At 46.6% G+C, this 16,388-nt stretch overlaps 1 protein-coding gene across 1 annotated transcript in view; it reads left to right on the top strand.

The window, feature by feature from the left end:
- Positions 1-720: 720 nt before the first annotated feature.
- The window catches only part of GNAS (GNAS complex locus), a 127,475-nt gene continuing 111,807 nt past the window's right edge, over positions 721-16,388 (top strand). Inside the window, exon 1 of the mRNA XM_063172578.1 lies at positions 721-964. Coding sequence (XP_063028648.1) covers positions 721-964 — 244 coding nt within the window. The remainder of the gene's footprint in view (positions 965-16,388) is intronic.

The raw sequence follows: 16,388 nt of genomic DNA, 5'->3' as shown, positions 1-16,388 counted from the left end.
GGCCAGGTAAATCGAGAGAACTGAGAAGCTAAACGTGAAGTTTGCTGTCAGAAGGCAGATGTGGTGCCTCCAGAGGAAGTTCATCAGTTACTTCTCCACTGGATGACGGCATCGGTAGAAAATAACAAGAAGTCACTGACAAACATGTATGTGGCAGGAAGTGAATTAAAAATGGGGCACGAAAATGGCACAGATTTTATAGAGTCCTGCTCTCCAGTGGGCTGAGGTGTTGTGTCGAGGAGCTCAGGCGCAGTGTCCAAACCAGACACGGGCTCTCCCTGGCACCGCAGCATCCTCACCATGGGATGTCGGCTGAGGTCCCGACCCGGCAAAAGCCAGGGTGAAGCGTCAAAGCGGCGCTAGCTCCGCGGCGTTGGCGCAGCGCTGCCCCCCGGCTGTCCCCGCATTGATCCCGCGGGTCCCGGGACGCGCCCCCGCCGCCGGGGGGGTCAGGAGGGGGGCGCGGGGGCCGCTCCCCCGCGGGGCCGGGCTGCGGCGGGGGCCGCTTTCCAGAGAATACGGTAAACATGTCCGCATCACGTGCGGCCGCTCCCGCCGGCCGCGGCGCGGGACCGGCCGGGAGGGCGGGACGGGACGGGACCCGCGCTCCGCCGGCCGAGCGGGGCCGCTTTAAGAGGCCGCCGGGCGCCGCCGCCTCACCCTGCCCGCCCCGGCGGAGAGCGATGCCCGCGGCGCCGTAGGGCGGGAGGCTCCGGCACCATGGGGCTGTGCTACAGCCTGCGCTCCCGCCTGGCCGCCGCGCACCCCTCCGCGCCCTACGGCAGCCGCGGCGAGCCGGACACCCCCGCGGCGGCCGAGCACGGGGACCCGCAGGTGCGGCACCGGCTGCGGCAGGACCTGGTGGCCAAGGAGCGGGCGGACAAGAAGCGGAGCAAGAGCATCGACAAGACGCTGAAGGCGGAGAAGCGCGAGTACAAGCAGACGCACCGGCTGCTGCTGCTGGGTGAGCGGGGCGGCGCGGTTCGGCTCGGCCCGGCAGGTGCGGGGCCCGAGGCCGCTGCCGGTGCCCGGGCGGGCGGAGGGGGCGGCGGCCGCGGGGGCACCGGGGCGGGGCGGGGCGCGCACGTGGCGGCGGCGCCGGGCGGGGGCTCCGGAGGCTCGGCGGGGCTGCGGGGGCAGCGGGGCCGGGGTTCGCCGTGCCCGGCCCGGGGTACCGGCGCTGGGGGGCTCTGAGCCCGGCCGCGCCCGCTGCGGTGTGCGGTAGGAGCCGATGCTCCGATGGAAGGAGCAGCCGCAGCCCAGGTGATGCTCGGCCAGAACGGGGCCGCGGCCGCTGTCCCCACGCTGTCCCCACGCTGGCGGCTCACACCGAGCCATGCAGCGGGACCGCGGCAGCAGCAGCAGCGGGGGCGGCTCTCCCGTAAGGAGGAAGCCCGGGTTTCCGTGTGCGATTTGCCGTGGTCCGCTCCGCCTCCCCGAATGCACAGCGGGCAGATGCAGCCTCTCGGGCTGTGCGGTTCCATCCAGTCCCGTGCACCAGCCCTCGTTCCCTGCATCGCAGCTCGTCCCTGCCCCGGACTGCGCAGGGATGCTCCTGCACGGTGACAGCACCGGCATCGCCTTCCCGAGGGTGGGCGCTTTAATTATTCAATTGTGTGATGTCTGAGCTTGTGTAGTACACGACCCCAACCCAAACAGGCTTAGAAAGTCATGTATTGGCCTTCAGGTAAGTCCAAGGAGGCTGGAAATGTGTCCACTCCTCCGCCCCTCAGTGCAATGCAGGTGGACTACAGGTTACCCTGAGCACCTTGAAATAATAGAGAATATTTTCGAATGTTCACAAATAACTTAAGCGCCTCTTGCCCTTGGAGCGTGTGTGGTTCTGCAGGGCATAAACAGCAAAACTTGGCCTTCATCTTATTGGTGTGTGTTTGCAGCCTGTAATAGAAGAGCAGAATTTTAAGGAGCTTTAGAAGATGATATTGGACCTAGTTTTCTGCATCTTGGTGGTAAAAGTTTCTATTCCCGAAGCAGAGCTTCTTTTGATGTGGTTGCAGCTATACTGATGCAAATCTGCTCATAAAGGTGTCCCTCCTTCTCATGGGAAGGGAGTTGAGCAACACTTGTGGGAAGAGTAAAGCATCATGTGCTGTGACTGTTGGTAAGGAATCACACCTCTACCCACCGTGCATTCCTTTCAAGCACCCCATACCTGTAGGTGTGTTACCATTTGGTGTTTTAATGTATTTCCAGTTTGTTCTGTAGTGAACAAGTGTGTGAAGGGGGAGCCGTGAGAACTTTTCTCTCTTTGTAGATTAAATAAGAAAAAAATCCAACAGCAGGGCTAGTTTTGATGTTAATCTGCAAGCCTTTAAGTCATAAAGGCTATCTGATACAGGCTTCTGTAGGCAGTACTTCAGTTGCCTGGTTTTTAATAAAGAGCTGGGTTTTGCTGCAATGACATTGAACACTGAGTGGGTTAAACAACACATCTGAGTGGTTTAGAGTTGTCTATGTTGAAGCCAACAGAGCTTTCTTTGTCAAAATACTGATTTATAAATCTGATGGATATGAGTCAGTGTTATGCTGGCAGTCGTTTATTATATTTCAGCCTGGACTTGAATAGCAGGAAGTCACTTTTTGGCCCTCTCTTGTAAATCTTGGGATGCCTAAGAGACCCATTTCCCTGCTCCTTGCACAGGGACTGTCAGTTTTCCAGTTTCCTTCCCCTGCTGCTTCTCCCCTGCATCCCACTCTCACTGTTGCTTTGAGAATTCTCTGTTTCTAAACTGGAATATGAAGTTTGGGGTACATTTGGTGATCCTACATGTACATCAGCAGGTATTGCTGCCACAGCTGAGTGTGTCTGTGCTGGGATTGCACACACCAGTTGAGCAGGAGGGTGATGATGAATGCCGGGGGCAGGAGTGTCCAGCTGGGATTTAAAGCTGCAGCTGAATCTTCCTCTAAGGAATGGAGTAAGAGTGGGGAACAAGTGCAGAGCCAGGAGCTTAACTGGCTCCTTAGAGCCAGGAGTGTCTCCTCATTTGGGCTGAAGCTCAATGGCAAAAGCTGCAGTAGATACTTGGAGTTTCTCACTTGTGTTCCCAGTTTTTAGGCTGACGTGCTCCTGTAGGAGAGCATTGCTGACAGGGACAGCAAGGGACACTGGGGTGCCAGCTCTCTCTGTAACAGATTTTAGATGAAAACTGCTCTGATGCTCCAGGTCTGTGCTGTCCCCAGGGCTGAATTATTTGCATCATGTGGCTGCAGTAGCTGGGCACTTCCAAGGGCTGTGCTGGGGATGTGGAGTGTTCCTTCCTATGGCCGGGCTGTGCAGGACAGGGAGTGCACAGTCACTGTGAGATGTCTGTGGTTTGGTGTTGTGGTGTGTGTGTAACTTACACAGCTGTTACTCAGAGTATCACTCACTTAGGCTCTTCAGCTCACCTTACACCTATGTTCCCATGTTGTAGTTCCTTTTTTTGGAAGGACAAGTTCATCATTTTATTGAGATGCTCAGGGATGTGTGGTGTAGTTACTCAATGGACAGCTTTATGCCATTAATTGACTTAGGTTTCTTTAATAATTTTTCAGTCCTTTTTCATCACCACTTCTGTATGAGATAAAATCCCAATCCCTGCAATTTCTCTTAATTTCAGCAGAGCGGAGATCTTGCATCTGCAGTGTTTTGGAGGCAATAATCTGACTCTGTACTTGCAGCAGAGCAGTGGGAGGTTTTTTGCTTTGTTTTTGTGAAATGCTCCACCAGGTGTAATCTTCCTGGATTTTGTTTAGTGAACTCTACAAGTCACAACTTCAAGATTACAATCACTGTTTTGTTGGCAGCATAGTGTGAGTTCAGGGATACTACTGGGAATAGGAGGTGATTTTTCATTGCATGGGGTTGTTTTTTTTGTTAGAGAACAATCCTGGCTCTAAAAGTGAAAGTCTGTGGTTATGGGGGAAAAGATTTTATACTTTGTCATAAAACAATTCTATTACCGATGTGCTTTCTTACTTGTGACACTAATGTGGGTTTTCCTCACTATATATTTTTTTTTTCTTTTAAAGACTGGAAGGTATGAATCTGGTTTGCTGTAAGAGAGTGAACTTGGGCTGGTCCCCTCTCAGTGCTTTGCAAATCTCTGTGTACTTGAATTTTACACTGTCTCAGGCTGAATTCTTGCCTATGTAAAAAGTACTTGCAGCTTATTCCCATCTTGAAAAGGAACTGCAGATACCAATATATTAATAGAGAAATATGCACTTGTCACCCTAAATATTTATATTAAACTACAACTTATAAAATAACAACCATTCTGAATGCTCCCTACATCAGTGCTTAAGTAAAAATTGTTTTAACAGAAAGATTTATGCTGGTGCAAATATGAATATAGGGTATGCAAATGGGAAGTTTTTCTGGGGAAATATATTATAGAGAAGAAAAACACACTTTAAAAAGTTGGGAAATATCAGTGTGAAGACTGGCCACAGTCACCCTCTCTGTGTGTGCTGCATGGTGAGCCCCTGCCTGCCATATAATTAAGGACTGTTTTGTATGGTTTACATTGTATTTTCTTCCCCAGGGCTGGTACTCCATTCAGGGCACAAGATGGATGTTGTGTAGTGAATGAGCAGCTATTCAATATTCTTATCCTCCTCATACAATGTCACCCTGTGCCCTATCTCCATCATACCCTGTGCTGAATAAAGAACTGTTGAACTCTTCATGCTCCAGCACTGATCACTGCAGGGACTGAATGCTCCACAAATGTCAGTGCATGGCACTGCTGAGACATGAGGTGGTACCCTCCTCCTTTTGTGGATGCTGGGGGGGAAATGCCACCAAAGATTAAAGCTGAAATTGTCCAAAGGCACCATGGATTTTATATCAGCCCTGTCTCTAATTTTAATCCATAGTACACAACTTTTTTTGTGGGTTTTTTTAGTAAATACTTTCTGTATTTAGATCATGGACCTCATTGTTGTGAACACTCAGCACTTTTGCAGAGGGAGTTTTAGGAGCTCTAAGTGCACCCAGGAGTGAGAAGCACAGCTGGTTGTCCCTGGTGGAAGCTCTGTAGCAGACTGAAGCTGGCCTGGTTCTCCAGGGCAGCAGGTAATGGCAAATCCCACAAAATATCCCTTCTCTCCTGGTGATTCCCTCTCTTGCTAGCTCACAGGGAGGTGGTTATCTTGGCAGTGCTTCCCTCAGGATGGTGTGGGAGAGGAAGACACCCAGTTATAAAGACAAGCATGTGCTCAAGCACTTGACAAAATTCCATCTTGTTGACAAGATTTTCATTCACTTGCAACCAGTTTGTTTCTTGTGCCCCATGTATTACGAGCTGCAAAAGAGGGCACACACCCTGCTGAAAAGCATGTTATCCTTATCAGAAAATCATGTAAAAGATGTACAGGACAAAATAGACTAAAAATATAGAGGGAATCTTTATCCTGGTGCTTCGTAATTCTCAAGAACAAGATTTTTCATGCTAAACATCTTATACCAAACTTCCCCTTTAAGAAAAGCAGGAATAGGACAAAATAAATCCTAGGGAATGCCTGTGATGTGTGTATCTTGTAGCACACTGTGATACCAGCTGGAGAGGCAGCAGTGTGCACTTCCCCAAATGGGCTGTCTGTAGTGGTGAAGGAATTACAATATTTTCCAATAGGGCTCCCAATAATTACCAGATACTACAAGAACACTTGGACATGGGAATATCTCTGTGGTTTCCATCTGCCCAGTACTTCCCAGTGCAGACATGACAATCTGCTGGGGACAGCAAGGAGGTGGAATGCTAATTATGGATCTTCCTTATGAGGAGCCTCTGCATGAGGAGTCCTGCTCCGTTCCCACTGCTGCATCCAAAATGTGATGCCTTTTCAGTCAGTAAATGGAGATCTTCTGGTTTGGAATAGGTTCACCACAAACAAAAATAACTGGGAAGCTTTGCAAACTTTAAGAAAGGTTTACCCAGTGCGCAGGCAATGCTGGCTGCAGCTGTGATGTGATTTGTGGTTGTTTGCTGAATCTCAGAACAACTCAATGTCCTCAGCAGTGGCACCTCTATGCTTTAGATCACTTGGTAAAGTAATTTCTCTCCTGCTCTCATTTTAAATTTCATAGGAAGGGGAGAGGCAAGCTACTTCTCATGTCGTGTTTTGTTTTGCTCTGTTTTGTTTTGGTTGGTTTTGTTTTCATTTGTTTTTTTTTCCTTGAGAGCTCCTGATAGTGACTTTCCTCCACATAAACAAAAAGATCATTAGCCTCGGGCAGACACATGGTGTGGGGAGCTCCAGCCAGCATATCTGAAGTCTGGCAAAGTTTGAGCTGCTTCAAACAGGGTCTGGCAGTGGAAGGTGTCTGAAAAGCTGGAGCTGCACTGCTCTGAGTGAGTGAGGATGGAGGGCTGCTAATGGATGGCAATTCTGTGTGAGGCAAGGTGAATGTTCCCTACAGGGATCTGAACTGCAAACTGATGACTTTCACAGTCGTAGTTCATGCTGAAGGGATGCTCCGTGCATGTGTGAGCATGAATTTTTGTGGGAAGGGGGTGAGGAGTCTGAAGGATCCCCAGGACCAGCCATGCCTGTGCAGTCACACAGCAGCATAAATGTACAGAGTTCTCCCTTTCCCCAGCAGAGATGCCATCTCTGTGTGGTGGTAATCTGTTTTTTTCACTCATTAAATGCCTGGTGGCAAAAAGATCATCATCCATCACTCTAGAGAGGCTGCATTCATCTGTAGCCATGGAGCCAATTTCAGAGTTATCTGAGAATTTTTATTTTTAAAGCTCAAACTCCACCCCAACAGAGCTCTCTTTTTGACTTTACTTTTCTGAACTTGTGATCCTGTTGCTTGGTCAGCACCATCTGCTTCCAGAGCAGGCAAAATGTCTTGCTTGCTTCTGTGCAACTGTTGGCAGTGTTCTCCACTGGGACATCTTAAATTGAGCTGTCCCCTGTGCAAGGGCCTCCCTGGAGGGAAAACCTCGAGGAGTGCAGTTAATTACATGCAGTTCTTCCCTGGCTCCCTTAAATTTGGGAGTGTCCTTATTCACAAATATGCATGATTTCATTGAATTTCCTTCTAATTGCCACAATTTAAAAATGTCAGGAAAAAAGCTTGGCAATTCCCTGGTGTGAGGACAACTCAGATGCTTTTCATGAGAAAGCTCAGTTACCAGGCATAGAAATCCATGATGGTTTCAATATTCAGACCTGAAGAATGTGTCTTGAGAAGAGAAGTTGAACTCCATGACTTATTCTTATTGTTCCCCTGCTCAGTGAAGCATTTGAGAACCAAGCCATGCAAGCTTTATAAATAGCTCAGCCAAAGTTTTCTTTACTTCCTCTAATGTGTTCCCTCTGCAAAGAAAACCCACAGTGTCTGTGTCTGGGCAGCATTTTAAAAGATCTGTATGTCACTAAAGGGCAGAAAAGTTGGTGGGTATTCTCTGCATTGAGGGATGGCAGCAGGTGTCACACAGATGTCAGAAAGTTGATGTTTTTATTTTGCCAAGTGAAGGAAGGGGATGCTGAGGAGGATGGGTTGGTTCCTAGCATGGAGTAAGATGCAGTTTTACCATCTCCAGTTTTGCTCTGTTAAGCCACTTCTGCCTCAGGGTTTGGGAAGAGGGAACAAGCACTATCACAGCTGTGCTTCCTCTGCATTATGTTACAGGAGGCTTGAACCCAAATAAGTTGCTTTTAGAATGTAATGCTTGCATTTTGAGAGCATTCCTTTGACTTTGGAGTCAGTCACACTCTGATTGCTGAGGCTGCCTTGCAGAGCAGCTTGTGAGGTGTGTGCTGCACAGAAACCCCAGCCTCAGCTGTAAATTGTTCCCGTCACATTGCAGAGATTTTACATCTCACTGATGCCCTGGAATAGTTTGGATCATGGGCCTGCTGCTGGTGAATGTTGTTGTGTGCCAGCCCTGCAGGGACCAAAGGCTGCAGGAAGGGGCTCTCCAGGCTTTGGTCCTTTCTGGCTTTCCAGTTTTGGTTGCAGCAGTTGGAGTGGGGCACCAGCAGCTGGGCAGTGCTGTCAGGCTCCTTGCTGCAGGTGATGAGCTGTGCTGGCTTTTTGTGGAGGTGCCAGACACATCCAGGTGCCCTGGAGAGCAGAGAGCCTGGGGTGGAAACCAGTCTGGGTGCTCTGCTCCAGCACTTGGGCTGTGCCTCTCCGATGGGGAGACGCTGCTGCAGAAATGAGGGAAAAAAGGCACTTTTTAGAGTTTGACCTCCTCTTTCTCTGTGTCATCCTCATTGCACGTTCACCACCTCTTCCTCTTTCCTACTCCACCCCCAACTGAACACAATTTTTAGTTTGTGGGCTGTATTTGTTTGGGTTTGCATTTTTCCTGGTTGCTTTTCATGCTGAAATCTCAGGATCACTGGTTAGCTGGGAGGTTTTCTAGAGCATGGCGGCATTTGTGTGAGTGGGACTTAACATGGGGAGGAAATGTGGATACTGAGGAGATCGGCATGGCTGTGAGCTGGAAATCTGCGTTCACATGTTTTGGGTTTTTATAAATACCAGTTAAAACTGTCTGCTTGGAAGAGAAATACTCTGTGAAATTCTGCCTTGATGCTTTCCCTACCTTACCTCCACACAGGAAATTCACAATTTGATACAACTGATTTTTCTCTGCTGATGAAAAGCATGGAACAAATTCCTTTTAGACTGTACAAGCTGAAAGATATTTTCTCCCCTGATCCCTTAACACTACCTGGGCTCTCATTTCTCCCAGCTTCTGTGAAGTTCAGCCTCATCTGTAGCATTTTGTGGGTTTAGGTGGTGAGTGATGCAGGACTTCACTTGCTCATGTTTCAGAAGAATATGTATTTGTTTTTAACTTCAGATATTCACAAGGAAAATTCTTCTTCTCATCTGTTTTCGCCAAACAAAAATAAACATGAAATTTGAGTGGCTAGTTCTCAAACATGTATATATCCTTGTGATTCCAGTGGGATTAGTCATGTGAGCAAGGGCAGTGTCCCCTCAGAGTCACTGTGTGCTCCCATCCCACCTGGACACTCCATCCCCTGGGCAAGGCACAGGGACACACCTTGAAACTGGTGTAACCACCTGAGTGCAGAACCAGCTAATGCAACCTGAGTATCACTGTCAAGCCCAAATGGGACTTTTATGGTACAAAGGAATTTACGAAAATGTTATTTGATACTTTGTTTACTGTTGAGTTATTCTGCATTAGGGGGTTTGAGGATCTGTTGCATCTAGTCGAGGTCTAAGCAAAATCTAAATACTGCAAAGGTATTTAGTGTTCAGGATTATTTTGGGAGGGGGCTGAGGAAAGGCCTGATAAGTTATGTACTTGACCACATGTAGTTAAAAATATTATTTGGAATATAAACTTCCTTGTCTGAAGACCAGCTTTATGCACGGAGTCAAAAAGCACAAAAAGCAGTTCTCCTCCTGGCCTCCATAAGTATACCTTAATGCTGTTGAATCCTGGAAATTATGCAGGGCATGCTTTTTAAATGTTGATTTTGACTTCTTGCCTGGGACCAAGTGTAAAGTCTTTCCAAGGAAATACTTAGAAGACTTGCAATGAAACCCAAAAGCTGCTGCCAAACCTTAGTTTTTAGAAAGGGAGTAGGGGGCAATCCAGCCTGTTAAAAACTTCCAGTTGTTTGTAATTAAATCCACTTCTTCTGTGCGCAATAAACATATACTTAGAAAAAGATCATTTTACATAATACTTATGTGGTTTGGTGGTGCTTTTCAGCTGCTACAATTCCAGCAGTAGGTTTGCTGGTTTTGTCTGGGAAGGTTGCTGAGAGCTGGGAAGCCAGGGCTGGTGCAGCTGTGCCACTGCAGTGGCAGGGATCCATGTATCCAGTGGTGACAGGCAGGGCGAGCCAGGGAATCCTTTTCTCATCATGAACCATCTTTCCCACTAGTTCAAGTTTGTTTTGGACTGGCAGGGATGGGAATGAAGGGGAGATAAAAATATCCTGTCCGCACGTCCCTCCGCGCCAGCAGCGGCAGTGCTGTGGCTTTGGGGGAAACTCTGGGATTGCAGGAACTTCTCATCACTTTGGGGGCTGGCAGGAGGCAGGACCACCAAATCCTCACCACCCTGAGCTTGGGGTGCCACGGTTTATTGGAGATTGTTTCAAATCCACTGCCATCATTCATCTGGAGGATGGCACTCGTAGGGTGAGGGGGACAGCCCGAGTGTGAGTTTATCCAAGAGATAAATTTTATATTCACTCTTGACAAGGGAGGGGATTTTTTCCCAGGATGGCACAGAGAAATTGTCAGGTTTTACTGGGCAGGTTGCTGTGATGGAGTATACACAAGGCATAGAAAGAGCAGAGAGGAGCAGCTTAGAGGTATTATCTCATAAGTGACATAAGAAAAACTATGAAGCCTTCTAGAGCAGATTTGTTGGGATTTGAGATGAAAATCCCTGTTGCTTGCTGAGATTATCCCCCAGCATATGGCAGGGAATGTAACAGAGAGATAGAATTAGCTGCTAATGATCTGGACACCTCTTGGAAACAGATGTTTGTAGTCCTGTATAACTGCTTGCTATTTTGTTTGTCCAAAGTCTGGATTACTCAACAACAGGCCTGGCATGGTATTAGAATGCTTGCTATCTTCATTTCCCACTGATCTCACCCAGTACAGGTCACCTCTTCCTTAGCAATGCTGCTGCAGTAATCTGATGTGAAATTGGGCTGGAGAGTGAGGGAAATGGCTCACGGCAGTGCCAGCAGCTGGAGTTAGCCAAGGGCCAGGGAGCGCTGGGGAAGCTGCAGGGATCTCCTTGGGCAACCCAGGATGGCACTGGGCACCACCCTGCTGCTCCTGCATGGGCAGGGTGCGTTTGGGGTTTCTTGAGAAGATGAGTTTCTGATAGATCTCTATGGCAAATGATGCTGCAGTTGAGGAGAGGATTGCTCAGACTCAATGCTGCTGCATGGGCAAGCACCTGATGTAAAAATAAAAAGCCCTGGGTTACACATTTTGGTAGTTTTGGTACCCCCTTACTCACCCTGACTTTGAGCTGTTGTCAATAAATACCTGACTTACCGTCACTGCTGTTTAAGGCACCAAAGTTTCCAACTCAGGGATGTAATTCCCATAATTTCTCTTTGGGATCTCTTAATTTACTTGAGTGTTACTTGAGCAATCTGCCCTTTAACACTTGCTATGCTTAAATTTCTTTACATATAAAAATGCTTCCTAAGTTACGTTTCTTAATTTACATTCTTGGAGGACATATTGTTGGAGCTGGAAACCTTTATTAAGGTGGGGAAAAAAATTGTTAACTGTAAGTTCAGCTCATCTCTTTTCCACCCCTTCCCTTCATGTTAAACTTCCTTTTGGACTTTATCTTTTACAGTAAAAGCAAGACCTTAACCTCAACTTCTCTTTCTAAGTTAGATTCTTTTGACCTGGCGTCATCTTTGTTACAAGGCTTCACACACTGCAGTACAATAATATTTTTCTTGTGGTGCAATGAGCAGCGCTGCAGACGCTGTTCCAGATGGGGTCATTTTTTCTCTAAATTAGCAACTGCCTTAATAGATATTTTCCGTGGCTTCCAAACTGTGTGGTGTTGCTTGAACGAAAATGTAATTCCACTGAGAGGTTTCAAACCCAGCTTTTGCTGGGCTTCCAGAAATAATTTTTTTTAAAGTATTTGTACAGTTGTAACGAGTTTGCTAGCGTGTTGTGCTTGCATGTTGCAGTTGTGCTTTTAGAATTAGATGGAAAATCTGAATATTATCTGGTATATTAATCTCAAAGAACAGCATTTTCATGCAGGATACCTTATTAATGTAAGGGTTAAAATATGGCAAATGTATTTTGAAACAACTGGAATATTTCCTTGCACGAAGAGCAAAAAGCCCAGTTCTCTGCCTCCAGAGATACTTGTAAAGCTTCACCTCAGACTGGTTAATCTTCTGTCATTTTAAAATAATCATTTGATATTGCAATTTAACATTAACAGCTTGCTTCTGATCACTTGAAACTTTGTGGAGAGGATTCTTACACAAACAAAATGTGATGTGGACTTGTGAAATCCTTGGTGGTGGCTGCTCTGGCAGGACATGAGTGGACTCAGGATCATTTCCTTGAGTTCTTGTCACAGAAAACATGGAAAATGCCGGAAATAATGAAAAATCCACCAGGACATAATACAAGCCTTAGGATCACAGATACTTTTCAGAATATCAGTTTCTGAATAGTTGAATTTATTCCAGAGAAATTCTAATATTTTTGTTGGTTATTCAGCTAATATCATTAGCATAGCTAATAGTAAATGATTAAATTTAACCTGTGCTGTTTCTAAGTCTTTTAAGATTACAGGATCTGTAATTGCTTTGGAGATGGAGAGTTTGTAATTCAGTCCCATATTCTTTTTGTAGCTCATTGCCCCTCCTGGTTCTCTTGAGCCACCAGCACACTCAATCATTCCTTGTGCTAGGCAGGATTTTTTAAAATGCCAAAACCACAAGGACTGTTGCAATTTTCTTACAGTTCCATCACGTGTAAGGCCCTGAACCACCTTCAGGCCTTGCCCCGGCGCGTTGCAGCCTCTGTGCTTTTGAGGGTGGGCAGCCACTGCCACGTTCCATGAACAGCCTGGCACTGGAAAAGGTGCAGAAGGGACAGCAAAGGGCACTGGGCAAGGCCTGGGTGTGAGCAAGAGCAGCCCTTTGTGTTTGTGCATTTGGGACGAGCACGGTTTGTGCTGGAGCACTGAACTGGCTCGTCCCTTCCCACCCGACGCCTGGGAGATGCTGCTGGAGCTTTTGTGTTTGGGCAGAGAAAGTGGGATTTTTGTACAGCCAAAGAGCTGAAGCTGTGCTGGAGGGTGGGAGAGACCCCTGCCAGCTCCCCATGGGAACAGGGCTGGGAGAGCATGAATTTGTTAGGTCTGTGGGGGCAATTTGGTTCAGTGGAGCTCTCCTGTGAAGATGTCACAAGGAGAGTGAATGCCTTGGCCATTAGGAATTTGTCCACACTGCATTATTAGAAGAGATTCCTATTTTATTTTTTTTAATTTTATCCTACACCTGCATCCTACTATGCATAGAGAAAGTCTTGCTTCTGTGACTTGGGAAGCAGCAATTTTCCAGTGCTTCCCAAAATTTCCTCCAGAAAGGGATTATGTCAGATCTGACTCAGATGCTTATGGCAAAGAGTGCGTCTCAGCACAGCGAGTTCTGGAGGGACCCTCACACTCAGGAGCTGATCACAGCAGTGAGGACAGTGCTGGGGGAAGAGAGCTTTTCCTTGGATTAACTCAGGGGACAGTCAAACACTTTGGTTTGACTGGCTTGGCCCTATTTCCAAGCTGGACCTTCTTATTTCTCAAGTGGGAGTAGTGTCCCTGGACACTCTAAAACTGCCAAAATTTTTTCTCCTCCTGTCCTTTGATTAAGGACTTGTTTGTTGACACTTCAGTGGGTTGTGGTTCTGATGACAGCAGCCCTTGTGTCAACCAAGGCAGAGCTGCTCACTGTTAATAGTTCCTGGCTTTGTCTCTGCTTCCTAGATGTGGTCAGATAGAGGTTCTAATGGTCTCCCAAGCTGTAAGTAGGGATAATTCTCAGTAGAAAATTCAATTCAGTGGATTTTTGCATTTCTCCAACTGTTCCCTGTGCATATATGTGGACCAGACAGAAGAACGGTGACAAAATTATGCAGATCTCCAAGCTAATTTTAGTCTATGTGAAAAAGCAGATCCTCATAGAAGGGTCCTATTTGCTCAATAAATGTTTAAAAAGTTAGTTCTGTACATATTTCAAGATAGCTTTTCAATGGAAGATAAGTGACTAAACCATGGTAATGTTTCCAGTGAACAGAATGTGGTGTAAAGTTCAGATTTACGTTTCCTATTATAGTTTAGAGGGTTTCATCTTAAAGGAGTTTTAATAGGTACCAAATGATCTCAATATCTGTCAAGGTCAATTATAGATGAGATTTTTTTTTCTATTTTTGCATGGAGCAGGAAACATGAAGCATCTTATTGGATTTGTTCCTAGAAGGTCTGAACTTTGCAGATGTGTGAGGTTTTCATATATCGTGGTAAAATGCTAAATCTGTAGCTCAGCAGTTTGCTCGCTGGCTGTTAACAGAAGATTCCAGCTAGTGCTGGGTCGGCAGGAAAAGAGATGAGATTGAAAGATTTCCAGCCCTGCCAAATGGACGTGTCCTGGTGGGTAACTGGTCCCAATGGAGAGGTGTGGGAGCAGCAATGTTGGGGCCTTGCTGCAATTGTTTTGGCACTTGTTTAGCCCTGGATCCTGGCTTTGTTAACCCTGGCTTTAGCTCCAGGTTCTATTACTCTCTCTTAGCACAAAGGAGAAATCCCCCACCAGAGAGATGTAGGGGAAAATCACACCAAAGTTTCCTTGGGAAAAATATCAAAGACTGTGGGAAGGAAGGATGCATGGAGAATGCAGCAGGTGGAAGGTGCAGGAGGGATGTGGGTTTATTTGTGAGGACCAAGAAGCCCTTGCAGGGAGGATGCCATTAAAGACCAGGGAAAATAGAGCAAAGCAGGGTAATCAACATGCCCCTGAAGAACTACAGCAGCTCATGTATCCCTTCCAAGTGAAATGGGCACTTACATCTTCGTCCCAAATTTTGTTTAGTTCCATGAACATATATGCTTGCTCACGGAGCATACGTGTTCTCATTTAACCTAAAGCAAGGAAATTATAATTTCAAAAATTCCAAATGAAACTGTTTTTGTGCCGTCCTTCCACTTTATCATTTCGTGCAAATATTTGAAGGCATAACTAGGTGCTAACCTTGAATGTTTAATGTTAGGACTAATTTCTGCTCATTGTTTACCAAAACAGGGCCACTGTGTACCAGCAATAATGTAAGTCAGTGTCAACACCAGGCACTGACATTTGAACAGAAAACTTGAGTTCATAATAAAACCAAGTCAAGGTTTTTAGGGTGAGTTAAATTTACTGCAGCAGCGCCCTCAAGTGCTGTGACACTTCCTAGGCCTGATGGTGCCTGTCCCATGGGGCACTGTCATGTGCTGGGGCTTGATTCTTCAGCACATTTAGCCCAGTAAGAGCCTGTAAATTGTTATGGTGGGATTTTGAGTGCTCACACAGATCTGTGAGACTATTTAAATTAAAACCTGAGTGAAAGGAAGGATGCTGGTTTGGGAGGTTCCCCTTTAATTGCGCTGTGGTAAGAAAGGTGCTTTCAGGACCAGCTTGGTTGGGAGTGATGGTGGAAGGAGACCTGAGCAGAGGAGCTTTCTTTGGACAGATCAGCCATGGGCCAGGTCCTGCAGGATGCTGATCTGGAGTCTGGGATGCTCGGTGCCAGCAGAGCCCAGTGCACAGCTTTATCAACTTCTCTGCAGCTTTCATGGCCTTTTCTTAGTCTAGGCTGCAGAGACAGAGAGCAGAATTTTCTCTGGTGTGACTCATTACCTAAACAGAAAATTTAGGATTTAGGCATAGTATCCACTCTCCTTTGCTACTGAGGGAACTGTGTCTGGTAGGCTGTGGATTTAACCAGCACACTATTGGTGTATGGTATAAACTGCATGGACAGAACAATGGCAGTGTAAAACAACTGTGGTCTGCTAGAGGTGTTACACATCCTAAACATAAATTATTATGGTTGTGCAAGGAGCCTGTAGGCCCTGGACTCAGTGGGCTGTGTCTTTGCCAGCAGAAGTGCAGCTCTCCTTGAGGCAGCTGCTGGAGGGAGCCCTGGTTGCACTCACTCCTCAGCTTGTGAGCAATGAAGCCCCAGTGGCTCCTGGAATTGCAGCATCTCTCTCTCAGCTGTCTGACAAAGCTGTCTGTGTGATTTCCTCCATTCTCCAGAATTCCCTTCTCTTGAGCTCTCCACCTCTTGTCTCCCAGCACTCTGATCAAAGTAGGTCAAGTCAGCTTTGTTCAAAAGCAGAATTGCCAAGTGATGCTGCTGTGTCTGGAGAAGCAAATTCAGCCTGAGGGAATGATTCCATGGGGGTAATGCAGTCACAGAACCTGATAATTACCTGTATCCACAAAATGAACATCTGAGGCATTGCTCAGAGCAGAAGGCATCACTTGCAACTCTCCCTGTGTAAAAGTAATGCCCTTTCCTCCTAATTATTAAGGAGTATTTTTGTAAAGATACTTCAAAGTCTTTATTTCATATTTCTAGCATATAGTATTCAAATGTGTGTTCTGTAGTGTCCTTTTGTGTGGGTTTCTCTGGATCCAGAGGGAATAGCAATTGCAATAGTGATAGCAATCTGTGGAATGAGGAATTGCAACATTTGGGCCATACCCACTCCTTATATTTTAGTCCTGAATGATTCTTTCTAGAATAAAACAGGAAGAAAGGAAGAGGTCAGAGGGAAGAGAATTTAGAAATCATTCAATTGTTTGACTTATGAGAA

This window comes from Melospiza melodia, chromosome 19 (assembly GCF_035770615.1).
Source record: "Melospiza melodia melodia isolate bMelMel2 chromosome 19, bMelMel2.pri, whole genome shotgun sequence".
NCBI lineage: Eukaryota > Metazoa > Chordata > Aves > Passeriformes > Passerellidae > Melospiza > Melospiza melodia.
This window is presented reverse-complemented; position numbering and strand designations above follow the sequence as displayed.